Source organism: Pseudorca crassidens, chromosome 8 (genome assembly GCF_039906515.1).
Source record: "Pseudorca crassidens isolate mPseCra1 chromosome 8, mPseCra1.hap1, whole genome shotgun sequence".
In the NCBI taxonomy this organism is placed as follows: Eukaryota; Metazoa; Chordata; class Mammalia; order Artiodactyla; family Delphinidae; genus Pseudorca; species Pseudorca crassidens.
Genome location: NC_090303.1, coordinates 91,093,490 through 91,120,875, shown reverse-complemented (window position 1 = coordinate 91,120,875; position 27,386 = coordinate 91,093,490). Strand labels below are relative to the sequence as shown.

The 27,386-nt window shown below is 39.8% G+C and overlaps 1 protein-coding gene across 3 annotated transcripts in view; it reads left to right on the top strand.

Moving 5' to 3' along the window:
- PTN (pleiotrophin) overlaps positions 1 to 26,245 on the top strand; it is a 96,882-nt gene extending 70,637 nt beyond the window's left edge. For 2 of the 3 annotated variants that reach the window (XM_067747115.1, XM_067747116.1), the window contains exons 2-5: positions 3,168 to 3,283; positions 4,167 to 4,340; positions 6,511 to 6,672; positions 25,497 to 26,245. In XM_067747115.1, coding sequence (XP_067603216.1) covers positions 3,169 to 3,283; positions 4,167 to 4,340; positions 6,511 to 6,672; positions 25,497 to 25,552 — 507 coding nt within the window. In that variant the 5' untranslated portion in view covers position 3,168 and the 3' untranslated portion in view covers positions 25,553 to 26,245. The remainder of the gene's footprint in view (positions 1 to 3,167; positions 3,284 to 4,166; positions 4,341 to 6,510; positions 6,673 to 25,496) is intronic. The other variant, XM_067747117.1, reaches the window with a different exon arrangement.
- The last annotated feature ends 1,141 nt before the right edge of the window (positions 26,246 to 27,386 follow it).

Here is a 27,386-nt window from a genome sequence, read left to right as displayed (position 1 = left end):
ATCTTGCATTTTCACAATAAACCTCTCAAGTTGTTGTTATAATCAAACCCACTTTGTAGATGTCAAAACAGCGGTTCAAATGGTTGTGATTTGCCCAAGAACATTCCAAAAATTATATGGTGGAGCTGAAGTTTAAGCCAAAGCTTCTGCCTCAAATCCTATATTAGTCATTCCAAACAGATCACTAAGAGACAGATTCCAGCATTCTTGTTTTGTGTTTACACGAGATGTTAATCATCTTTAAAAATTCTAGATCCTATTAAAATGCTAAAGGAAAGGAGAGCTCTCTTTTCCTTTTCATCAGCGATTTCTCCATAGAAGTGACCAGGACTTAATAAATTAACACTTTTCCCCTGAGTTGGTTTCAGAAACCAACTCAGGGGAAACCCTGAACTTCATACTTATTAGTGATTGAGATAACTCAACAATAATTTCCAGACAACAGACATCTAGGGTAGTCTTCAACTTAACCGTTAAACCCTATGAAATTAAATCTGTCAGAGCAAGCTCAACACAAGATGGCAGTAGGAGGGGGTGAAAATAAGTAAATTATTCAAAAGAACTGAGCTGACTTAGCAAGGCTTATTCTGCCACTGTTTTATTTCCCTCCGTGTGAAAAATAAGTCATGATCCTGACCACTTCCTTAAGGTCAATGTTCTTGCCTCCATGCTCATCTAGCAACTGTTGGATAGCAGGCAGGGTTAAACCATATACAGATGCTTTTGCCTTTGCTTGATGCTAAGGACAAATAATCAACTATGCAAATACCACAAGCAAGGGAAACTGTTATCTACACATGTTTAATTACCCAAGGTTTTGCCACGGTACCAAGGCACCAGCATGCTACTTGGGCTTTTGGATAATTTGAGTCATCTCTTTTCTAAACTCCCTTATTCTCCTCTTTTAAATAACCATTTTTTCATTTGCTCTACCCAAAAAAAATCTTAAGCTATCAAAATAGAGGCTTAAACAGAATGGTAGGCAAAACGGGAGGGAAGGGAAAAGAGGTTGAGAAGATTCTCCAACTCACACCTATTGCTGATCACATACTTTACACATTTTCCCTGTACGCATGGAATTGCATGCATTTTTCTTTAGAACATCTAAAAGCTGAAATTAACCGCTTGCCCACTAATTAAGATTCCGAATTTTTCTGAATCAATAGGAGAAATAACATAGACTAGAGTGCACTTCCGTTCTACCAGCTCTCATCCCAATTCCTGTCTCCTTCCTTCCTCTCTGCTCCCACTATAGTTAAGATCACTTGTTTAATAGACCATTCTATGACTCAAAAGAAATTTTTGGTCAGGAAATTCTGGCCCATGTGGGATTTTTTTTTCCTTGAAATTAAGTGAATTTAACTTGATTGAGAGAAAGCTTTTTGGAAATAATTATAAAAGTAAGAACTTAGCAATGTCAGGCTAGAAATGCTGAGGTTAAAATAGCCAGCAATAGCACCTTTCTATTAATAACTCTGTGTGTGTGTGTTATTTATGGAAGAGTTCTTTCTGTTTCTGCCAAGTGGCCATGCTTCCTCAGTGACATTTCTTTACAAGGCTCTGCAAGCATCTCTCCATTGCTTGGCCAGAAAGTTCTCTCAAGAGCTGTGCTTTCATGATGGAAATTTCTGAATTCTCATCTAATTCACAATCTAAATATTTCAGGTATTCAAAGGTAATTGTGAAACATAAAGGTGTACTCCAACTTGGAAAGAAATATGTTAAATTTTTAAAGTTCTGAATTTAAAAGTTAACTTACCCTTTAAGAAAGTTCAGATGAAAAGTTTCTGCCACCAAAGTGGTTAGTCACTGCGAGTATGTTCTTGGACAGCCTTTGGAGAAAACAACAGAAGACCTTCACCTTGGTTCACATTACACCTAATAATTGTAAATGACGCATGGCTAAGTCATATATGTATAGTAGTGTAGGTGCACCAGGGTACTCAGCTCTGAGAAGGCTTGCCAACCAGTACATCCAGATTGGCTTCTCATATAGTTCATGTCCAATGAGAGTCATAGGAAAAGTCTCAGCATCAGTAGGAACTCTTCTGTCTGACCATCAGTGAAGTATAGTTATAAAAATTTAGCATTAAGAGGAAGAACAAAACACCTAATTTTAGATTTTAGAAAGTAATGGAGATGCTGAGTAGCTATTTAGGATGTAAGATTCATTGAAAGGACCAAATGACCAAAATACTAACTTTAACTGATAGATGAAATATGCTTCATCCATACAATGGAATCTAGAGTCATCAATTAAAAAAACACTAATAAGGGATAGCATTTCCAATGTCACAGAAAGGGGGAAAAATTCACGGACAAGGACATCATTTCATAGATGTGTTTGAATGAGGAAAAGCAAATTGCAGAATAGAGTGATCTCAATCCCTTATATGTGTGATGTTTTATTGTTTACATTCATGAGAATGTAAAATTATCTAAACAATCTATACAATCTATACTTCTGGAAGAAAAATTCTCAGAGTTAATGACCATATGTTATTCCTGTCATTTTTATATGAAGTATAAAACACCATGAACATACCAGATAGAGATAAAGGGCTTCCAGGTGAGTTGCTGCAGCCAGTGACTTGGTGTAGCTTCGAGAAGTGGGCTGTCCTGGGGCTTGAACTGAGACTTCCCAAGTTTGCTCAGCAAGGCAATCATACTGACACTAGGCTGTCGCAAATGACTTTAAGTTCTAAGGGAGTCTTCATAATGTTATCCTGGGATTTTTATTCATATCAAATGTGGAGAATTTCAAATTATGAGTAAGTGTAAACTCTTCATTCCATCCTAGAATTTAGTGGATTTTCAGCACATGTGAGTTTAGAAGTGTTTTTGCTATAGATCGAAGGTGTGCTAGCTCTTCTTCTGTTCTGGGCTTTACTCTTCAGTGGACCAATGAATAATAGAACTATGATGATAAGATAATCATGATGATGGAAACGATAAAAAAAATCTGAGATGTTGGTCATTACTGATGCCTCTGAAGATAACAGCAAACATATACCTACACAGGTAATCCATTCACCGTGTCCATTCAGATTATCCACGTGCGCTACAACACCATGGCTGTTTTTGCGAACTGTCGGGAGTTATAAGGATGACTATATATAGTTACTTAGGTTGATGCCACCTTCTTCTGTCTCTCTGTTTGTTCCTAGAATGCAGACTCAACAGTACCTGCAGCAGCGTCGGAAATTTGCAGCTGCCTTCCTGGCATTTATCTTCATTTTAGCAGCTGTGGATACTGCTGAAGCAGGAAAGAAAGAGAAACCAGGTAAGCAATATGGTTATGAACACAAAACTCTTCACTGATTAACATCCATCTAATCCTTCCCTCCTTCCCTCCCTCCCTCCTTTTCTTTCTTCCTTTCTTCCCCACTTCCTTCCTTCCAAGTATTTAGAGGAACCTAAGTGACATCCCCTCTGATTCCGCCCCCCACTCTAAGTCCTGAAGTATAGGTGGTGATCATTAACTATTGACTGAAATAATAATGATCATATTAACAGCTACAACATACAGAAAATTGACCAGGAATCAAGTGTTTTACTTATGTTGACACTCTTCCTCAAAAAGAGTCCGGCAAGCAAGTTTTGTTTTATCTCATATTTACAAAGGAGGAAACTGAAGCTTAGGGAGGATAAAGCACCTTTTCTGTGTCACTCGCAATGTCATAAGGAGGCTGTGGAGCTGAGAGTCTATTACATCTGTGGTCCACCACATTTAATTTATGCTATTCCACCTATAAGACAGAGAAAGGAACGCTGACATGCATTGAAATGGCTAATCTGACAACTGTTACTTCTCAAAGAATATTTTATCATTTTTTAGGTTTAACTGACTTTGATCATCTTCTCTTTTTCAGAAATGTTTGCTTCTAAAAGGAGATGTCAGCAAATCACTTAGCACAGTCCCTGGCACATAGTAAGAGTTAAATGAATATTAGTTCTAGCTCCTTAGGTTTCTTTCTCCATTCTCTTGGTCATTGGTTGATTCAACCATTCAGCTAACACCTATCGAGTTCCTACTCTTTACTGGACACTGAAGATAGAGGTTAAAAGCACAACCATGCAATTATGGAGCTCAGGAATTAACTTGGTTATATCTAGCAGTTAAAGAGTTTTCTGGACGTTGATTGTTTTTCCTTCCGCCCTTTCAGAAAAGAAAGTGAAGAAGTCTGACTGTGGAGAATGGCAGTGGAGTGTGTGTGTGCCCACCAGTGGGGACTGTGGGCTGGGCACCCGGGAGGGCACCCGGACCGGAGTTGAGTGTAAACAAACCATGAAGACCCAGAGATGTAAGATCCCCTGCAACTGGAAAAAGCAATTTGGAGGTAAACCCCACCGCTTCTGTCCTAGTCATTTAGTTGTCCACCCTGAGATAATTCTGTCATTCTTCCATCAAGCATCTTTTTGAGGTTGACTCTATTTATTATTTTAACAAGTTTATTTTATCAGATGCAAAATAACCAAGCATCTCGCCTAACCCCAGGTCCCTCATTTTCAATTCTACCAGAATTTGGGGCCAGACAGTTTTTTGTCCTGGAGGGAGGGCTGTCCTGTGCATTGTAGGATAATTAACTGCACCTCTGACTTCTACCCACTAGTTTCTTGTGGCACTCCCCACCTCACCAACTGCACCAACTGAAAATATCTCCGGATATTGCTGCATGTTTCCTTTCGGTGGGCGTGTCAGAATAGTCCCTGACTGAGGCCACTATCTTACCAAAAGGGACAGAAAATATGCCCTTGATCCCTCCTAGCAGTGTTCTCTTTCCTTCTTCTATTTTTAGATTCCTTTGATCTTCCCTTCCTCTTTTCTTACTTATTCTCCTCCTCCTCCAGATCTCTTTCTGTTACTTCCAGGCCCTCTCTCTCTATTTTTTCCCTCCCCACTCTCCACACTGGTTCATAGATTTACTTACCAGATCCAGCAGGGCTACTATGAGCCACTTTTCACAGATTTTCTCTCACTGACTATTGCCAGTTTCATGCTGACCTCATCTCCTTATTTGAGAAGGAATCTTTCACACTTCCAACTTTAAACCCACCACTGAACACCCAAATTGCCTGTTTTTTCACATTCTGATTCTTTGTCTTTCTCAGCCATAGTGGGACACAATGCCCCAAAAATTCTCACTGGTTTACAGAAATGTGCTTTAGCTTATGGATCAATGGAGAAGGATAGTGAATATACGTACTATATCTTTTTCATTCTCTACCACCTTTGGGGTTATAACTTTTTATGAATGGAGGTAAATTCTATAAAGGCATGGTGAAATTCAGATACATTTGATCTTAAATTCTATATGGGTACCCTAAAGAACTACACGCAAAATGTCCTAAAAAGTGTGTCTTAAAGGTCTTATACCTAGAATATATAAAGAGCTCTCAAAACTAACAATCCAATTAGAAAGTGGGCAAAAGACATGAACAAACATTTTACTGAAGAGGATATATAGGTGGCAAATAAACACCTGAAAAGATGTTCACCATCTTTTCTCCATTAGGAAAATACAAATGAAAACCAAGAGACATCACTATATACTACACACCTATCAGAACGGCTACAATTAGAAATAACATCAATTGCTAGCGAGGATGCAGAGAAACTAGATCACTCATACATTGGTGATGGGAAGACAGAATAGTAGAGCCACACTGGCAAAGAGTATGGCAGTTTTTCACAAAACTGAACTTGTGTTTACCATACCATGCAGTGGTTTCATTCTTAGGCATTTATCCTAGAGAAATGGAAATTTATGTTCTTATAAAAACCTATACATGAACGTATATAGCAGCTTTAGCGGTTACCAAAAGTTGGGAATGACCCAGATAATCTTTCAACTGGTGAATGGTTAAACAAACTGGGGTACATCCATACCATGGAGGATTCCTCAACAATGAAAGGAACAGACTATTGATTAATACAACTTGGATGGACCTTCAGGAAATTTTGCTGAGCAAAACAAGCCAGTCTCAAAAGATTACATACTGTATGACTCCGTTTATATAACATTCGTAAAATGACACAATTACAGAGGTGGAGAACAGATTAGTAATTGCCAAGGGTTAAGGAGGTAGGAAAGGAAGAAGAAAGTTAAGTTCTGACTGTAAAAGGATAACCCGAGGGACCCTTGTGTTAGAAGTTGTTTGAATACTAACGGTGGGGGTACTCACTCTTACCTACACATGCGATAAAGTCACCGAGGATTAAATGTGCACACGTACATATACACAAATGAGTGCAGGTGAAACTGGGGAAACCTAAATAACATCTATGGACTGTGTCCACGTCAATTTCCTGGTGGCGCTATTGGACTATAGCTATGCAGGATATCACCACTGAGGGAAACTGGGTGCAGGGCATATGGGATCTCTCTGTATTATTTCTTGCATATGAACCTACAATTACCTCACTACAAAAAGTTAACAAAAGTGTCTATCTTCGTGGCACTCCAAGACGAACTCACAGATTTCTGTTTGGTCCTACCCTGCCTCTAGCGGAGTGCAAATACCAGTTCCAGGCCTGGGGAGAATGTGATCTGAATACGGCCTTGAAGACCAGAACTGGAAGCCTGAAGCGAGCCCTCCACAACGCTGACTGTCAGAAGACAGTCACCATCTCCAAGCCCTGTGGCAAACTGACTAAGCCCAAACCTCAAGGTAGGTTCCTGCCTTTGAACCATAATTTTTTTTTTTTTTAAAGAAGATGTTGGGGGTAGGACTTTATTAATTAATTTATTTATTTTTGCTGTGTTGGGTCTTCGTTTCTGTGCGAGGGCTTTCTCTAGTTGTGGCAAGCAGGGGCCACTCTTCATCGCGGTGCGCGGGCCTCACTATCGCGGCCTCTCTTGTTGCGGAGCACAGGCTCCAGACGCGCAGGCTCAGTACTTGTGGCTCACGGGCCTAGTTGCTCCACGGCATGTGGGATCCTCCCAGACCAGGGCTCGAACCCGTGTCCCCTGCATTAGCAGGCAGATTCTCAACCACTGTGCCACCAGGGAAGCCCCTGAACCATAATTTTAATCTGAGTGGATTGACGGACTCAGGCAGGATCTTCAGATGTGCAAACTCCAGAAGGAAATCTTGGGTGAATTACCTTTAGAAGGGGACTGAGAAAGGCTCATATATTGAGCATCGTGCAAGTACTTTTCAGTAGGCAATTGATGAATTCAAATTGAAGTCCTCTGCACAGATGGGGGGATAGGAACAGTCTCCTTGCACAAATAAACAACTTAGCAAAACAGGCCAATTAAGACAGCTGCATGGTGACTATATATTTCAAGCCCTAAATCAGGACTACATCCTGACAAGTATGGACAAACTTAGAAAGATCAAGAGGCTGAAAATGAAAAATCAAGGCTCTCCTAGATTATCAACATATATAGTTTTCATGAAATCAGTTAAATTATTTTATATTTTTTCCTTTTTCTACCACATAACTTGATAGGCGCTGTATTTCTAATATTTTTTTCAGAGCCTTCATATTTGTTTAGTTAGATTAGCTTACCATCTACATTTATCATGGAATTTCAGAATTACACAGAGCTATCTTTCTATCCATTCCCAGACAGTCAGACTCTGCTCTCATGCTGGAGAAAGTAAACCAAACCAATTATCACGGCCATGGTTTCATACGAATAGAATCCCAGCTGAGGGAAGACAAAGAGGTGTTAAACTCTTTTATTTCATTGTTGTATGGGCTGAGTTATTTCCCCCAAAATTCAAATGTTGAAGTCCTAACCCACAGCACCTCAGAATGTGACTGTATGTGGAGATAGAGCCTTTAAAGAGGAGATTAGAGTTAAATGAAGTCATACGGGTGGGCCTATTCCAATATGACTGGCATATAAGAAGAGGAGATTAGGACACATACGGACACACAAGGAAGACCATGTGAAGACACAGGGAGAAGACAGCCATCTACAAGCCAGTGAGCAAGGCCTCAGAAGAAATCAGCCCTGCTGACATCTCGATTTTGGACTTCTAGCCTCCAGAACTGTGAGAAAATCAATTTCTATTATTTAAGCCACGTACTCTTTGGTTCGGTGTATGGCAGCCCTAGCAAATGAATACAGTGGGCCTCAGTGAACTCTGCATTAAAATATCTCCTTGGCCTTTGCTCATTTTTGATTCTAAAATGGACCTGAAAATTCATACGAGCTAGATTAATTATAAGGAGAAACTCAGAAAAATGAAGATGAAATCCATAATAAATGAATATAAGAATATCCCCAGAAACTGGGGAGGATTGGCTGACTTGCCACTGATGGTCAGGAAGGACCCCCTTCACAGGCCTCACTCTTTTAGCCTCTGATGAGGTGGTCCATAGAAATGGTTACCTCCAACTTCAGGATGGCTAGAAGCAGGGTGGACCTGCAGGTGAATGTCTAGGATTCAGGCTGCTCTTTCCAGAGCATGGAAGCCTCTGCTGATTGTAGTGCATATTTGGAAGGCATGACGTGGGGCTAGGGTCAGTGCACTGAGTTCGTGTGCCAGCTGTACAAATGTCACTCATCTGGAGGCAACTATACAGATCTAATGGAAATCAGTGGCCTTATCTATTCAGTGAGATAGTCCCCAAAGTGGAAGAACTAACAGATACAGTTTTCAAAGTAATTGATTTTTAACCTAGTCAGAGAACCAACATCTTCAGCATAAATATAGAGTGGGAAAAGAAAAGGGATTGAAGACGTCTCTATGTTCCAGTCCAGTGGTTCTCAACCTGGGCTGCACACACAATTTTCTATGGGAACTTATAAAAGTCCCAGTACCCAAGTATAACCCAGACCAACTAAATCAGCATCAGTCATTTTGAAAATTAAAATGTTCTTTAGGAGATTTCAGTGTCAACTAAAATTGAGACTTACTGCTCTAGTGTGAAATTCATAGACACACACACACACACACACACACACAAGCACACATGCCATCCTTGTTCTCTCCTGCGGTGAGAGAAACTGCAGCTTAATGGATGGGGAGGAAAAAAATGGGATCGTGATTAGCAGGTGGTGGCTGATGGTGGGGCTGGGTGAACATGGAGAATGTTGAAAAGCTTGGAATATATCGGACAAAATGGGAACATGATTAAAAAAGACTCCTCAGCATATTTGATAAACACATTAAGTGTGGCTCCTTTTTAATTGGACTGGTAAATAGTTCACCGTTTTACATTTCCCATTTAGTGATATGTAATGAAGGTTAAAAGTCTGATTCAGGCTTGAAAAATAGTGGTAAAAATATTTCAAGCGTGTAGACAGTCTGTAATTTTTTATGTCAAAAATTAAGGTAGATAATTAATTGAAAATGGAATTACCCTGAGGTCTGTATTTCACAACATTACCAGTTATGCATTTCGTAGGTCATTAAAATGTACTCTTCTTTTTGTGCATAACATACCTTTGTTAAAACTAACCTTTTCCCTCTCAACAGTGGAGGGTTCTATGAATCCTGTTTTGGCACCAGGAACTCTGCACAAAGAATATCTTATCCTACGAGTTGAGCTAGGGAGACATGTCAGATAGAAGATTTTCTTAATGGGATTCACTCACACTTTCCATGACATATGTTTCCTGGTTTAAGTAAAATGTAACAGGTGGCATGTGTGGGTTTCATATATATTTATACCATTTTTCTCAAATAATCATGAATGGATATTACAGCTTTCCCTGTGTGAACTTCTGCACTTAAGATAGCTCCTTTATTTCTGATCAATGGAAAAACAAGTAATAAGATGGAATCTCTATTATGATTAGTATTGTTCTGTTTCTAATCTCATGCCTTGCTTTAAGTGTTTTACATATATTATCTCATAAAAATTCCATATTTCCTTGCAAGTAAATAGTGGTATGAAGGAAACTGAGGAACCCTGGTTAATTTATTCAATATTTGCCCAGGGTTACGTCTCTAATAAATGACAGAGTCCACATTTGGTTGACTCTAAATTCATGTTCTCTTTTATACCCTGCAGATTTCTCACTTAATCTCATATGAGTATAAGGTAACCTCCATGAGTTTATTTTCCTTTGAAAGAGGAGAAGGTGAGGTTTGTAAAGCCCAGTACTGACGTGCAGGATGATGCCCAAATGGAAGAAGACAATTTCTAGGACATTATTTCTAAAACTGTTATGAAAGACATCTCCCAGAGCATAAGTTTCAGGAGGATGGGGACCTGGTCTATTTTGTTCTCCACTGTATCCCTTTTGCTTAGAACACGGAGCAGCACATAGTTAAGTGCTGAATAAATATTTGTAAAATAAATAAATGCTAAAAGAGGAGAAAAAGGTTTTGTACACTAGATCCACCAAAGACTGGTGGAAGCTGTAGTAAAGAAGTCATTTAAGCAAATTTTTCTCAAAGTTATACAATAATAAATTAGTTTCTTCCTTTATTCAGGAAAGAATAAGTCATCAATGCTTTCTCCTATTTTAGCTCAGGACATGAAAAAGAGGGAGGTAGGGAAGCCGCTAATTTTGACTCGGGCACTGTCATAGGCACTCCTCATCATTTAATTTATTTTATTTTATTATTTCTTTTATTGGGATATAGTTGTTTTACAATGTTGTGTTAGTTTCTACTGTACAGCGAAGTGGAGTTCTCTGTGCTATACAGTGGGTTCTCATTAGGGATCTATTTTATACGTCTTAGTGCATATATGTCAATCCCAATCTCCCAATTCATCCCACCCCTCCTTCACCCCTTTGTGTCCATACGTTTATTCTTTACTTCTGTGTCTCTATTTCCTCCTTGCAAACCAGTTCATCTGTACCATTCTTCTAGATTCCACATATATGCGTTAATATACGATATTTGTTTTTCTCTTTCTGACTTACTTCACTCTGAAGGCCAGTCTCAAGGTCCATCCACGTCTCTACAAATCACCCAATTTCTTTCCTTTTTACCTCATCAGTTAATTTAACTTGAAGCTTAATTTAAGCTTCAAAGCAACACTATGTAGTGTATTTTATTTATCCTACTTTATATATAAGAAAACACAGGCTCAGAGAGGTTAAGCAACTTGCCCGAGGTTTCACAGCTTGTAAGTGTTGAAACCAGGATTCAAATTCAAAGTCAGACTGACTCAGAAGACCCACTGCCTTTTCAATCGCACTGTGCTGCCACTAGGTTTTACAAACTCATGAAACTCTGGTAGTATTAGATAAATCTCAATTCCTAGACTCATTACATGGTAGAGCATCTGGGGACCTTGCCTGTGATTGATGGGACCCTCATGTAACAAGTGAGGACAAAAAAAATCAGTGATTCATCCAAGTCCCCCTATTGTTGAGTAGCAGAATCAGTTCCAGGCTTTGTGCTCTTTTGACATCATTATTCTGCCTTTTTAAACCCAGTCACCGACCTTATAGCTAGCATGTACCTTTTTTTCGCCACACATCATTATCCTTCTCATGAAACACATCATCAGGTTCTGGGATTTTTTTGTCTGGTTTTTTTTTTTGTTTTATAAAACTCTTTTGCTCAGTTACTGGCCTCTTGTTTTGGGAAATGGTAGTGGATCAATATGCAAACTGCATGATTTTCAGTGTGAAAAACATGCTTTTTAAATTTTAGAATGGAATAGAAAGATGTTGGTAAGGCTGTGACAACCCAGCATGAAATTGAGGAAAGATGGGACAACATGCCCCTTGGGGGATAATCGTTGTGACTTGATTATTAACAAGGCTAAAAGATTAAAAGACTTGCTTGGGGAGAGGAGAGAACTGACGCATGGACACAGGGGGAGAGGGGGAGGGTGGGATGAATTGGGAGATTAGTTTTGACATAAATACACTACCATGTGTAAAACAGATAGCTAGTGGGAACCTGCAGTATAGCACAGGGAGCTCAGCTCAGTACTCTGTGATGACCTATATGGACGGGATGGTGGGGGAGGAATGGGAGGGAGGTCCAAGAGGGAGGGGAGATATGTATACATAGAGCTGATTCATTTCATCGTATAGCAGAAACTAACACAACATTGTAAAACAATTATACTCCAATTAAAATAAAATAAAGTACTGGGAAACAGAAAAGACATGCTTGGGGAGAGGAGGCGCTTAATATCTAGAATTGCCATCTAAACTTTGGGAAATTACTAAATATCTCACTTGCTTTGGTTAAAAATTGTCTTAAAATTCATTACACTCCATTCTAACAGCATTACCTTTTGAGGTAAAGAAGTGGTCCTTCCTATGGCTGTGTCAATATTGTACAAACTCTATTCTCTAGCCTTGGTCCACACTTTCAGTGATACCAGATATCAGTTTGGAAATCCTTATCTAAAGGTTCTCTTGTGTTGGAATCCCACTTAATCTGAAGAGAGGTTTTAGTCTTTCACTTCTATATTATATACACAGAAGAAGGGAGACTACTGATATTCTAATGTAGACATAAGAATTGAAAGATGCAAAATTGGAATGTAGCTTTCCTGGGGATGGGGACAGATTGCTCTGGGGAAGGTCATTGATTGACTGAAAGGTTACAACTGGAATTTGCTTAATTGCTGCCAGAATCCGGCAGGGAGAAATTGGTGAGCAATTGTGTGGGCTCTTGAGATTTTAATTTCTTAGGAAAAGAGATTGAGAGCATTAATTTAAATTTTTCATTAAGAAAATCCCGTACCTGTCAGAGTTTTTAGCCGCAGCAAGATCTTTTCTAACTAATGAAGCAGAAAGGGGTTGATTGAAGAGTATTATATCGCTCACAGAATCTCTACAAGGGCCAGAGGATTTGACTTGGATCCATCAATACAGCAGAGAAGGCAAAAGATTCAAGAGAAATGTCTAATCACACCATACGTGACTGATATAGCAGAGACCCTCTTGCTGAAATTACCCACTGCTCAGCACATATAATACTAAGAATTGGACACTGGAAACTTCACCTTCCCTGTACCCCTAAAACCAGACACGTCCACCTCTTTTCTTGCCAAAATGTCCAATATCCCCAAATTTGGCCTTATTTTCTACTTGTTCACTTCTCCCTCTAAGACTCATTTAAGAGTGCCTGCATGGTAGAAAGTAGGTCACATATAAAATTCTGTTGTAAGAGCGTCTGGGAAATGTCTATAACTTTCCAAACTCTGCCTGTAAGTATGAGAAGAGAAGCTGAAAGGGATTTGAATTGCTCTTTAGTAAGTGATCCTTCAGGGAGTATGTGTTGGAGTATATCATCAGACCTACCCCTCTCTCCTGTGGGGCTAGAAGAGGCACTGATGACATTTCTTGGAGAGAAAGCTGCCCGGAGTAATCATACTGGACCAGTTGAGTACCCAGCTGTAGAGAGAGTTAGGTCTTTCCTTCTTGGAACCACCAGTCATTCTTTGTTGAGTCATTTCAGTCTTTTCAGTTTGAAAATAATGCACAGGAATAACTGAGCTGTGGCCAGTCTGGGCTGACAGTGCTATATCAAAGATCAGAGCAGAGAACCCTTCGGAGGGCAAATAACTGTTCTCCAAGCCACAAGTGTTTCTCAGTGGTCCCCCTGGAGGATGGACTCACTGTAGAATTAGAAGATGGCCGAGCTGAATGGGACTCAGGATGGGCCCTTCTGTGGGGAAGCTGTGGTCCTGCAGGCAGTGCTGTCTGTGGGAGCAGGTACAGCCCAGGGGAGCGGGCTGCTGGTAGCGATCACCAGAGTGCAGAGTCAAAGATGAGGCCCAGGTGGGGGCTTGTGTGGAAGGCACCTAGGTGAACTGAGATTTTTCCTATAGGTGCCACAAATGATACAGGCTAATGATCATCTTGGATCGTTCTAGAATCTTGAGCTATCATTGACCTGGAAATTATTAGTTGCTTTATAAACAAGATACATAAATACTGTGAAGTATTGTGAAACTCCTTTTGATACTGACAGGCCAGCTTGGCATATATCTGCTTCCAAGTTTGCCTGACAGAAGGGTATTCACAAATGGTTTCTGGGGTGGGCAGAGGGAGAAGCACATGGATGGACGTCTGTGCACAGGTGGTCCAGGCAACAGTGTTAATCCCTCTTGCTGTCCTGTCCACCAATTCATGCTCCGCTGGTACCAAGTCCTTGTTAAACTTGCCTGCTCTCGATAACCCTAATTCCTTTTAGTTCTTCCCAGCTATTTCTAGAAGTTTTGCCATGTCGCTGCTCTCTCTTTTTGGATGATTTCCTAGCCCTCTCAGGTTTGGCAATTCATCTTTGAAGATCAAAAGGACAGCAACCATTTAAGTGTGAGATTCAGCTGTGTGCAGGACACAGCGTTTAGCAACTGATCATTAAATGGGAAAGGGGGTCAGTAAAGTGATATTCCCAGCATTCTCAATTCTCTCCCGCTAAGTAGATTCTTTTGTTAGTTCTTTTAAAGATAAAAGATGCTCCCCAACATTTCTTTCTATTTTCTGGGCTCTGACATCCCTTGGGAATGAGCATGCAGCCCTCTGTGGATGAGCTTTGCTAGGCTGAGAGACTTTTAACTGTGTTGAGAGAGGTGAAGGCACAGAATCCCACTGTAGGCCAGCCTGGAACGCGCTCCCTCCCCTCTAAGACCCCTGACGGGGTTGATGGCTGCTGCCCTTGCGTTTGACCAGAAAGAGGCAGCCTGGGGCCTCTTATGGGGATTTTGTTCTTTTTGATCAGAGGGAAACACTCTTATTCAGTTTGGCCTCAAGGTTTTCATTTCTTTTTTATTCTGCTTGTGGAAATCTTCGAATGTCTATTTTATTTCCCATCCATGATACTGTTCTTGAAGTGAGAAAATCTAATTCTGCAACTTTCTTATTAGAATATCTGTTTTGTCTTCTGTAAACTAAAGTCGTCAACGAATATCTCATAGCACTATTGTAAAGATGAAGTCATTTATGTAAAAATGCCTGATAAATGTGCAGTGTTTTTCAGACTGTTTCCTTCCTTCCAAATGGATTTCTTGAGGTGGGCGTTTCCCTCAGCACCTTTTCAGGCAAAAGAATTATGGTGATTACAATGATAGTAATTATAGTTAATATTTCATGAGAGCCTAGTAGGTTTTGATTATAGCTGGGTACATCGCTCATACCCTGTGTCATTGAATATTCACAAAAACTCTGTGAAACAGTTACTATGATCATCCCCAATTTTATGTATAAGGAAACTATGGCTTAGAGAAGTGAGATGCCTAGCGTAAGGTGATACAGCTAATAGGCAGAGGAGCCAGGACTTAAATACAAGGCAGCCTGACTCTAGATCTCCTGCATTATGTACAGCTCCTACCCCTGTATCTATTCAACATGGGCATCTCAGTTTCTTATCTAAGAAAGGTAATGAATTTCAGACCCACTTATTCTTCCTAAAATCCCTCTTTTATCCTCACTTCCACCAGCAACAGAATCAGATCCTGGCTCGTTAGCAGGACGTGATCATCCAGTTTGGCCCCTGCTGGATCCTTGTTCCTGGCGTTGCCCGTATACTCTGCCTCAGCCACATCAAACTCCCAGCGACGGCCGAACGGGCCATGAACTCTTATATGGCCATTTCTCTGCACCTATGGTTGTAGAAACCTGGAACTTGTTCTCCTTCTTCTATACTTCATACATTTCATTCTGTAAAACCCAGCTCGTTCATTGAGCAAGTATTTATGGAGTGGGTTCTATAGGCTAGAGTTAGCACCAGGGATAAATCAGTGACCTATATGGACCTATAGTGCAATAGGAAAATCAGGAGGATAAATGCCAATGTACTGCTCAGAGTACAAAGGCTATGAAAGAGAGCAGCATGCTGTCCTTTGGCATTGTTTCCAATTTATTCATTTATTTATAAGATCTATTAAGAGCCTACAGTGGTAAAGGTTGTATGTTAGGTGCTACTGATATTAAACAAGTTTCCTTCCCTCTTACTGCTATGTTCTAGTGGTGGTGGTGGGTAGATAATAGTGACCAAAATAAATAACTAGTAATTAAAATTAGAACTACATATTAGAGTAAGTGGTCTTAAAATCTAAAGAGCCAACTGTCAGAGTGACCAAAAGGGAAGGGGGCTAAGTTAGACAGAGTAACTGGGGAAAGCTCCTTTGAGAGGTAACTTTTGAACTTGGACTTGAAGACATAGAGCAGCTAGCCATACTAATGTTCTAAATGAAACAAGGGGAAGTTCAAAGTCCTGAGGCCAAAAAGAGCTTGTTTTGTTCAAGGATTAGAAAAGAGATCAATATGAGACTTGCCAGACTGCCCTTCCCGAGCCTTGAGTCGCTGCCTTTTCTCCGAGGGCTGGCTCCTCTGATAAGACTTTCATCCCTGCCTCTGCCGTGAGTGCATGTCTGCCTTGCCCTACCCTGAACCTCCTGAGGTCAGGAGCCACAACCCATGCCCCTTTGCAAGTTACCACATCTCATGTCCCTAGTCCCTGAGAGGAGCTCAACGTATAGTACCGACTTGATGAATGAATGATGTGTCCAACTAAACTGTCCTGGTCTGGCTCGCTAGAGCACATCATTCATTCATTGGCTGCCCAAAAATGCATAGAGAAATCACAGTTAAAGCACAGGACACTCACCCGGAAGAAGAGTCTCCTGGGTGTTTTACTCCCATCCTTATTAAAAAATTTTTGTTTCTAATGGCTGGGACAGACGTGAGGACCAGGAACTATAAATGTTTGTAGAGTTTACTTCATGCTGTGTGTCTGCTTCCATCTCCCTTGGCAAATTCCATGCTCAGAGGCTCATTAGCTGTGCACACACAAAACAGCTATGTAATAATTAGCATCAAGGAAGGCTGCGTAACAGAACAATGTTTGCACTAATTAGATACTGGGTTGAGAGACCTTCTTTTTATTTCCCCCTGAAGCTTCTGCATTCCTCCTTTCTAACTTTTGCTTTGTGTTTTAGGTTTTAGCTATTATCATCAGCATTTCTTGAGCATCACAAAAGTAGTTGCTATTTATTGAGTATTTACAACGTGACAGGCACTATGCTAAGCCCTTAGCATGCATTGTCTCACTTGGTCCCCACCAAAGCCCCAAGGAGTTTGGTTCGCATTTTACAAAGGAGGACACTAAGGTTGCAACTTGCACAAGGTCACTAGCCAGTGAGGGGTCAGGCTTGAACTTAAAGTCAGGACTGTGTCCAGAGTTCTTTTCTATTATACCAGTTCTTCCTAAACTGAGTGCCTCCTATGGGATCTCTTTGGGTATTGTAAAATAAATGAATAGTTTTGGTTTCTGTTTTAACGATAATTCTAAAACATCGGTATAAGCGTGTTTGGGGTCATTTACGATTGAGTCATGTCAGATAATTTTTGACTCAAGCTTTGTCTTTGTGTAATGATTGGATGGGAGCAAATGATAACTTTTAGTGCTGCAATTCTCAAGCTGGGGTCCTCTAAAGGGGTTGAGTTCCTCCAGAGGAAGACACAGCAGTGCAATGCACCCTGTTACACTCAGTGGCCTCCAAGGCTTGACCCAGGGCTGGATTCAGGGCTACCTTCTCTCCACTGTGAGATTCGTAGAGATGCTGGTGCTTCCCCAGGATCCATGGCGCCGGTGTCCTGGTGACAAGTGCTGCTAGCAGAGATAACTCTGCACGCTCTCCGTGACTCCAGCCAGCTCGGTCCTGATGCAAAGCCTTCAGGAACCTACAGGGAAATCAAAGCGGGCTGGCTGTTGCTCAGCGCACAGACAGGGAAGAGAAAAGAAGACTTTTTCAGGAGGAAAGAACAGTATCTGTAGAGAGCTCATCAGAAATCCAGAGAGCAGGAAGCAGGTAAACATTTTTCTGGTGTCCTCCTTCTGGGTCACACAGGGGGCAAGGCCCAGAGCTCTTTGCCGCAGGCTCACGCGTTCACAGCACTCGCTTTCGCAAGGCAAAAATAATTGCAGGAATTATTTTCATTCCACAGAAAACAGGACAACTTTATTTTCAGGTCTTTGCCCAGATGCACAAGAGTAATAAATTAAGCTGCTGTGAAGGCTGCTGTCTAAAAAAATGTAGAGAAGTCGACAGGAATCTCCTCAGATCTAACCGCTGCTGCTGCTGTAGACAGGGCGTTGGGTGGATGGGGGTGGAAGGAATCAAGTAATGGGGAAACGTAGCTCACCTGCTGGAAATCTGCAGGCCAAGGGTGGAGACGGGTGAGTGGATTAATGCAGAGAGCATTGTGAAACCATTAATGAGCATCAAGTCCTAGATTGTGCAGTGCCAAAGTCACATATTCAAATGATGTTATTTAAAATGTGGGGAACCGATTTTTTTAAAACATAAGAATAAACACGTATATTTTGCATCTCTACAGCTAATGAGGGTGATCCGAAGGATATACAAAAATGAAAACTAGTGTGAAGTCTAGTTCACTGCTGTAACAAAGTACCGTAAACAACAGAAATTAATTTTTTCACAGTTCTGGAGGCTAGAAGTCTGAGATCAAGGTTTCAGGAGGGTTGGTTCCATCTGAACGCCATGAGGGAAGGGTCTATTCCAGGCCTCTTTTCTTGGTTCATAGATGGCTGTCCTCTCCCTGTGCCTTCACATCGTTTTCCCTCTGTGCATATCTGTGTCCAAATTTCCTTAGGGCCCACTCCAATGACCTCATTTTAACTGAATTACCTCTGTAAAGACCCTTGTCTCCAAATATGTTCACACTCTGAGGTATCGGGGTTAGGAATTTAACATGAATTTTTGAGGGGGACATAATTCAGCCCATAATGACTGATTCATATATATATATAAATATATATAAATAAATATATAAAATATATAATATAATTTATATTTATAATATAAATATATAAAATATAAATATATAAAATATATAATATAATTTATATAAATATATAATTTAAATATATATATAAATATATATTATATATATTTATAATATAACATATAATATAATTATATATATAAATATAATATATAATATATATATAAATATAATATATTTATATATTATAAATATATAAATATAATTATAGAAATATAATTTATATAAATATATAAATAAATATATATAAATATATAAAATATATATATAATATATATATAAAACTGATTCTTTTATATATATATATATATACACATACCAAAAAATTTCATTTGAGAGTGAATAAAAAATGATTTATTGAGCTGTACTTACCGAGCTTTTAAATATTCTAGAGTTCAAGCTTTTCCCCTTTTTCATAAATCATAATTTGAGTTTCCAGTAACACCAGTTATATAATATTAAACATCAGATATGGTAATAGAAAAATAACGATGTGCTAAGTGGGAATTACTTATTGTTTATAATGATACATTTCATTTCTGACTTGGGCTACAATATAAATTTTAATATTTGTATAATAAGGTAAATTTTCTACCTATGCCTTCATTATTGCAGAAACAAGCTTTTAAACATTTAAATATCATATTAGAAATAAGCGGTCTTCTTTTCTGCTTCTGATGTAGAAGAAGGCAGTTAATCTGTGTGTGGGGAAGTCACTGTCAAGAAGTGTAAGGTGTTGAGAGTGGCCTAGGACTGAAGAAGGGGCAGATGCTTTGCTGAACAGAAGAAACCTACACATTCATTCCCCCATCTAAGGCTGTGTGTGTGTGTGTGTGTGTGTGTGTGTGTGTGAGAGAGAGAAAGAGAGAGAGAGAGAGAGAGGGAGGGGGGGAGAGAGAGAGAGAGAGAGAGAGAGGGAGGGAGAGAGAGAGAGAGAGAGAGAGGGAGGGAGGGAGAGAGAGACGTGGATTTAATTATATCACTCTATTCTAGCTTCTAGAGTTCTGCAAAGTAGCTGGGAGGCGTGGGACGGAGTTAGGGCCAGCAGTATCACCAAGCATGACAGCACATACATACCCCGAGTCTCTAACACGGGTATCAGATTTGCGTGCTATTGTACCCGCAAATATACGGGCATAATCATAACCTACATTCCCAAAGCTACCTATGTAAAATCACACATTGTTTGAAGAGTTTCACTCGCTTTAGCTATATTTGCCTCTCTTCAATGTTATTTAGCACTTAAAAACCTTTTTTTTTGGCCAAAGCTGAAAAAGACAAAATTTAGCAGCCGAAAGCGAATGCAAACACACACACACACATGCGTGTGCGCATACATACACACACACGCACAGAGCTTTTTGTTTTCCTTCTGTAACTATCTACAAGTGAGAAAGCCCTGGATTAAAGGATGTACAGATGAAGCAACTCTGATTCCTTTCTTCACTGATCTTCTCTCTTGTGAATTCAGAGGAAAAATCCACAAAAATGTTCCGTTGTTTTTACATTTTCAAACACATGAATAGGTGTAGCTGATACATAAGGACAATGTGAATGTGCTGAGCTCAAAAGAGGGGTTTGACTTGGTGACTCTCTACCTGGTACACACATGCACATAGGTCAGATCAGGGAGTAACCCCATCACACTCATGTTTACTGTATAAAGGAAGCACGTCCTAGAGATGATTCCTTCCTAGATGGGTTGGAGAAGCCAATAGTTATCCCAACGTTTCCCTTCAAAGAAAAGGAAACGGAGAGACAAGAGGGAAAGAGGCTGAAAAGAGGAGTCTCTGGGTGAAGGGAGAAGGGCTTCATCTACTGATCCAGCGAGAGTTGCTTTGGAAAATAACTGACATGCTTAGGGACTTTTACTAAGCTTGCTTTGGGTGGTTGACGGAATAATTTCCTCACCTCCACGAAATCTTCCGTTAGGTCCACATTAACTCACTGCCGTTCTCATGGCTGAACTTGCTGTTTGGAGGCTGTGCAGTTAAGTGCCGAGTCACCTCTCCAAGTAAATGGGGGCAGAACAGAGGTTCCTCAGAGTCCAGACATATTTTGTTTGTGTCTAGGCACAGATGTATACTATTTTTTATGCACATCTACTTGATGTCAGAAAGCAAACATGTGTAGAAGGGCAGATAATTGGGAGGGAGTTGTAGGTATTGTTATGAAGTAGAATTGATGAGCAGAAAGGAAGGTGGGCAGTGAGGGAAGGAACAGCTGTCAGCACGTGGGCAGCACTGAGTAGCAGCCGCATGCAGGTGGATATGTATGTATAGAGGTAGGTATGTATTCCATACCTAATCCCAGAAGTAAATGCATCGGGTCCCTAAAAGAGGAAATGAAGCGAGTGACATTACAGAACAAGAAATCGAAGAGGAAACAACAAATCATGACACAGATGCTGGACCGAACCATATCCGAGAATAATATCTTAAGAACAAAAATCTAAGAGATTATGCTTTTGATTTTTAAATATCTAGAAAGTTCTTCCTGTATCGTGCCACTTAGTACCGGGAAGTTTAATGAATGGCGCCGCGCCGGGAAGCCAAGCCGTCTAGTGCCTGGGCCCCTGGTGGGCCACTGAGCTGTGCACTTACAAGTCAGCAAGCCTCGTTGTCAGTTCTGAGACACAGCTGGCATGGCGCAAGGAATCAGATATTTCCAGGTGACTAGGCAGCTAATTCTTAAATACAGGTGCGTTCCTTTAAATAGGTTCATGAAGCATTAAAAGGGTGTTGGTGGTCTCCAGATTTTGGACTGACTTACATTGCGATGTTACTGTTTGTCAGTAATCGGATCCCTTTCCTTCGCTCAGTTTTCGTGATTTATTGGCTGAGTCGCCGCAGGTCAGCTCTAGGGCTTTCCACGGCGCGCCTCCCGCTGTCCCTGTCTGCTGCTAATCTTGACCTCTGAATCTTCAGTGTCCGTTTCTGCGTGTTCATAGCTTCCTCATATAGGAATTCTACCTCTTAGAAGGTACAGATCTTTTTTTCCTAGTCTAATCAATAGTTCCTCCCATCGATTTAATGACCCAAAGCCATTTTATTTGAATCAGTGGCAAAGAGAGGTCGACTCAGTTAAAATTCAAGCGCCCCTCAAATCTTTTCATCTCTTCATTTTCTTTTTATGTTTTCTGTCTACCCCATAGGTCATGTGAAAGAAAGAAATCAAACCAAGACATTCTCCTCAGAAAATGAGATTAGCTTATCCCAGAATTTTCAACTCTTCTGCTTCATAGAATAACATTTCCTCTCAGGGTGTTCAAAAAAATCTTTAAACTGATGTCTTTCAATGCTCACTCACAACCTTATTTCTTCCATATTTCCCTAATATTGGATATGGGAGTGGGTGTTTACTTGTACCATCCACATGGCAATCCTATTTCTGAAAGGGCCTGTGAATAGATGGAAAAGAGATGATGCATCCTGTTTGATTATTTGCCTTTTGAGAACGAGTTTGCTGTGATCGACTCATATAGGTTGCTGATAAAAATTTAAACTGGTACTTCCTTTCAAGAAAGAAATATGCCAGTATATACCTAGAGCTTTAAAAACATTCTGCCCTTTGATCAAGTAGATCCTCTTCTAATAATTTATACTAAGGCAGAATTTTAACATACAATGATTTGTCTGTAAAAGCACACATTGCACCATTATTCATAATAACAGAAAGTGGGGACACGCCAACTGAGCAGCAAAAGAAGAAAGGTTACAAAAAATAAGGGTGGGCATGTCATAAAGGAATACTACTTGGTCATGTTTCAAAGTATATGCAGTGGCATGAAAACGAATACAGCAGAACTTTTAGTATAATATACTTTATCAACTGTCAGTATGTTCCTAGTTTAAACTATATATTACATATATTTATAGAAAGGAAACATAAATAGAACCTGTTGCTAAAAGTGTTATCTCTATATTGTGAAACCATGGGTAATTTCTTTACCATATGTTTCTTTATTTTCTATATAAGCTGGTATTACTTTTTTTTTTTTTTTTAATTGCGGTACGCGGGCCTCTCACTGTTGTGGCCTCTCCCATTGCGGAGCACAGGTTCCGGACGCGCAGGCCCAGCGGCCATGGCTCACCGGCCCAGCCGCTCCGCGGCATGTGGGATCTTCCCGGACCGGGGCACGAACCCGTGTCCCCTGCATCGGCAGGCGGACTCTCAACCACTGCGCCGCCAGGGAAGCCCTAAGTTCTTTGTTGATCATAGATTCCATGATACTATTTAAAAACCCTCATGTAGACAGGATAAAGCTTGAGAGGATATTCACAAGTTTTTTAGACCACAGAGACAAGTAGTGACAAAGCTCATTTTGTTTGTCAGTAAAATGTACGTAAAAGTCACAATGTGAGAAATCAAATTGACCTTATGCAAATACAAACTTCCTTCTTTCCACTACCTTTTACTGGGACTCCTCATTTTTCTATTTATATTGAACCCAGAGTGGACTTAAGGTGTGTAGTGTGTCAAAGGAATGCCATGATGACTTGTCAGTTGCATCAAAAAAATAAATTGTTTGATATTATGCAGATTATATGGCAACTGGTTGATTTCTTGGTATTTAGCAAGTTGTTAATCGATGAATATAAAATAAATGTCAGGCTCAGGTAACAGAGAGAGGATATGCTCTTGCCTTTACCAAGGAGAACTGAGGAGAGATTCCCATTCCCAAAGTGTTCCCTGAAATGAACAACCTACATTAGTCAGATCAAATAGTGTTCAATATTCAGAATAACTTTAAGTGTTATGAAATAAAATTTTACAAACACCTGATTGGTATGGGATCCATTTACTTACATATGAAATAGGGACATGCTAGCCAAAATATGCAAATTATTGCCCCAAACATCCACTCTACTGGAGAGCTAGAGGATTATAAATTACTGAGGCTTCCCCAGTAAGGGATCTGGAGAAAATCAGACAAGGGAAATCAAAGTTATATTTCAGTTGTCATCTTAGATTATTCCCTGAGGATGCCATTTTAATATACAGCTGTTACTTCAAATGTCAACCAAAGAGTGGGAATTACTAAATGTTCAGACATTATTTGTCCAGAAATTGAAGAGAAAACCTTCTTTGACCTTAGAGCTATCTTTAAACTTGGAGGTTCTGGTCATCTCACCTTTAATAGGTTAAAAAAAGGGAGACTTTTATGATGACAAGTAAAAATAGAAAGAATAAAAAATTGTTACTTCAGTATGGAGAGGGGAAAATGTGAGGATACACATGAACAAAATGAATGCTTGTGAGCAGCAATTTAGCAAAAGTTTAGCAACTCCTGACCTAGTTGTGTATGTTGCACCCTTGAAGCTTGAGTAAATGAAGTTTAGGACAGTTACTTTGTACAGAAATACTACTTCATCTAATATATGATGGACTTTGGAACTTATCTGAAGAGCTGGTAAGAATGGAAAAAGCTCAAGCTCTATTTAAGTATAAGCTGGGTTTTGTACACCATTTGTGGTTGGTGTCATGTCCCCTCTCATCATAAGCCTTATGACCCTCTTGGACACATGCCCTATGATCTGATGAACAAAGCCCTAATCCCTACTGGCCACTGTTTGCGTCCTGATATTCCTCTGTTGCTTAGCACATTCAATAACCTGCTCAGTGCACATGTCTCGGTGATGACAAAGAGTATTAATCTTACAGAGAAATTACCTCCTGTTCTTAGTCTATTATCACACTAATGATGACTGCTTACCTTTATTTGCACATGTCATTGTGCCATGTTCTGTTCTCAGTGGATTTTATACAACTCATTGAATTTGGATATGAACCCTACGAAGTGGTACTATTCATATGCCCGTTCACAAGTGAGGAACCTGAGACACAGATACACAAATTAACTTTCTCAGAGTCTTATAGTAACTAGTGATGGAGCCAGAATTTAAACTCCAGCAGTCTGGCTCCAGCCCCAAATCCATACATTTCTGCCACTATTGTGGACCAAACGGAGGAAGTATTTTAGCAACATTTAGCAATATCCTTTCGCTCGCTAGCCTGGTGATGCTGACCATTCTTATCTTTGGAGCCAAAGCTGACATGTCCTATTCTATACTGTATTCTCCTGTGCTTAGGAAAAGGGAGATGGCAGATGACTGAATGGCAAATGATAAAGTCTTTTGATTTAAATCCTCATAGTTTTACTCACCTGGTTTAGTCCAGGTTGGTACATTCCACTTGCTTCATCCAAGGCTAGGAGTCTCTGTAGTGTCAAAGCTCCATGTTTGGTGGGTTCAAAGGTGGTCCTTCGTATATGAATAGCTGGCTAAATGTATAAACAGAGGGCAAATCAGGAGTGGAAGCACTTTGAAAATGTTTGTCAGTAAAGAATGCTTATCAACTCTCCATGGAAAGGGAATGTGGGAAGTGAGGGGCTAAGAAATCATTTGTAGCTCTCCATTGAGCAGTGACCTGGCTTATTCTCTCAGAGATGCTGGCTGTGTTTGTATTTTCTAAGTAGGAACCCCAGACAGTATGTTCTTTATCAAATGGGGGCAACCAGTAAGATAACAGGCATTTATATGTGTTCACACAGGGAGGTAAGCTGTATTACTCCTGCCTATGCTCATAGGCATTCTCCTGGCAAAAGCACAAAAGCGCGCACACACACACACACACACACACACACACACACACACACACACACACATACACACACGTACTTTTTCTATGTATCTAATCATTTCATTCCTGGCCATTTACAAGACAAGTGGCTCCCTCCCTCATAGCTTACTAATGCAATGCTTTTTCTTCTCTTTCTTTTATTTTTAATCACAGCAGAATCTAAGAAGAAGAAAAAGGAAGGCAAGAAACAGGAGAAGATGCTGGACTAAAAGACGCCACCTTCCGTGGACCATGAAAAGGACATCAGCAAACAGGATCAGTTAACTATTGCATTTATATCTACCGTAGGCTTTTTATTCAAAAATTATCTATAGCTTAAGTACACAATAGGCAGAAACAAAAAGAAAAGAAAAATTTTGTAGTAGCTTTTTTTAAAATGTATACCATAGTACAACTAGGGCTTATAATAAAGGACTATAATCCTATCTAGAAGGTTGACTTATAGTACATGATAAGTGATAGAAAACTGAGGTAAGTTTTTTGAAGTTATGTGATATTTTACATTTTAAATCTTTTTTTACATTTTTTTTTCTTTTGGCAGCAATTTCAATGTTATGACCATGTAAACTACTTCTCTTGTTAGGTAATTTTTTCACCTAGACTTTTTTTTCCCAATTGAGAAAAATGTCTACTAAACAAAGCAGCAATAAAATATGATCATCCTATATGAGGAAAATATCTTTTTTTCTGCCAATGGATTTAAAAAAAAATTTAGTCAGCAAAATGAGGGGAGCAGGGTCAGAGCATGTCCTAGTTCAATGTTGACTTGTTTAAAAAGAAAAGCATTAAAACATGAAATTATTTTGCTTTGGCAGAAATATTTGTTTTCTTGATGAAATTATTTTTCCATCTGAGGAAAAAAAAAAGACTAGGAAAATAAATCAAGGTGATGCTGAAAAAAAGATGCTTTTGTGTGCAATAATTTGATATTGTAACCCTTCTCCCTTTGTCACCTACACTCACCCATCCGACCTGTTAGCAGTGAGAATTGATCATACAAGCTAATTAAATCACTCTTGGGCACAAATGTTATATAGATGTAGCTGTAGATGTAGCTCTGTAACTATATATACATTCTAACTTTCTATCAGTATATAGTAGGTTAGACTGGTGCTACTGAATGAAACAAAAGTTCCAAAGTAGTCTAGTGTTTGGAAGAACAGAAAAATGCTCTTCTTCTATTGAATAAGTTTGGGCTTGCAGAGTCCAAATCAGTAACACCAGGCAAAATGGTAGCCTGTACTTGGTTTCTATAAGCCAATAATTCTTACTGTATTATCTACTATGTAAGTGCCACGGACTGTCTGTACAACTAACTCCCTTATCTGCTGAGCTCTGAACACAGTTTTTAAGTAAATATTATAAGTCTGTGTTTCCATTATTCAGAGAAATAACCTCTCAGAAGTCAGCTGGGATTAGCCTCAAAGTATTTCTCTTGAAAAAGTCGCCTCTAATTTTAAAGCGATAAGACTCAATGAACAAACACTTATCTACCAAGATAACTGTAAGTCCACTTTCAGAGATGATGGTTTCAATACCTTGGGCTAACCATAAAATAATTACAAACTGGTCTAATGATGCAGCCGAAGTGTCTTCAAAGCTGTAGTATTTTTGCCATCTGGTGAAAGACTCCATGCTTGAGCTAGGCATGTTGGAAGGGTCCATATCTCCCCACTAAGTCAAAGCCAACTGCCAGTGGGGAGCAGAAAAAGGGATGGGCTTCTGGGCACATACATGGAACAGTTTATAGACCGGTGCTTAATAAAAGCAGAGTACCTTGTAAAGTGCAAATGCAGTTCTCTTACAAGTGAACCTTAATAGGAGAAAAGTACTCATGGGGATGGATGGAGGAGGTGAAAGGAAGGCATTATCTTGACTGGGATTTTTTTGACAGCAAAGACCCTATAAGGACAGGGATGGTGGGAAAGCCTACAGCACATTTTGTCAGCCTCTCACCTAATATTGCTCCTCCATCATCATTCAGCCAAAACAGCAGCCCATGAATCAGTAATGAGCTGAGGTGAACTAGAACAAAACCTCCCA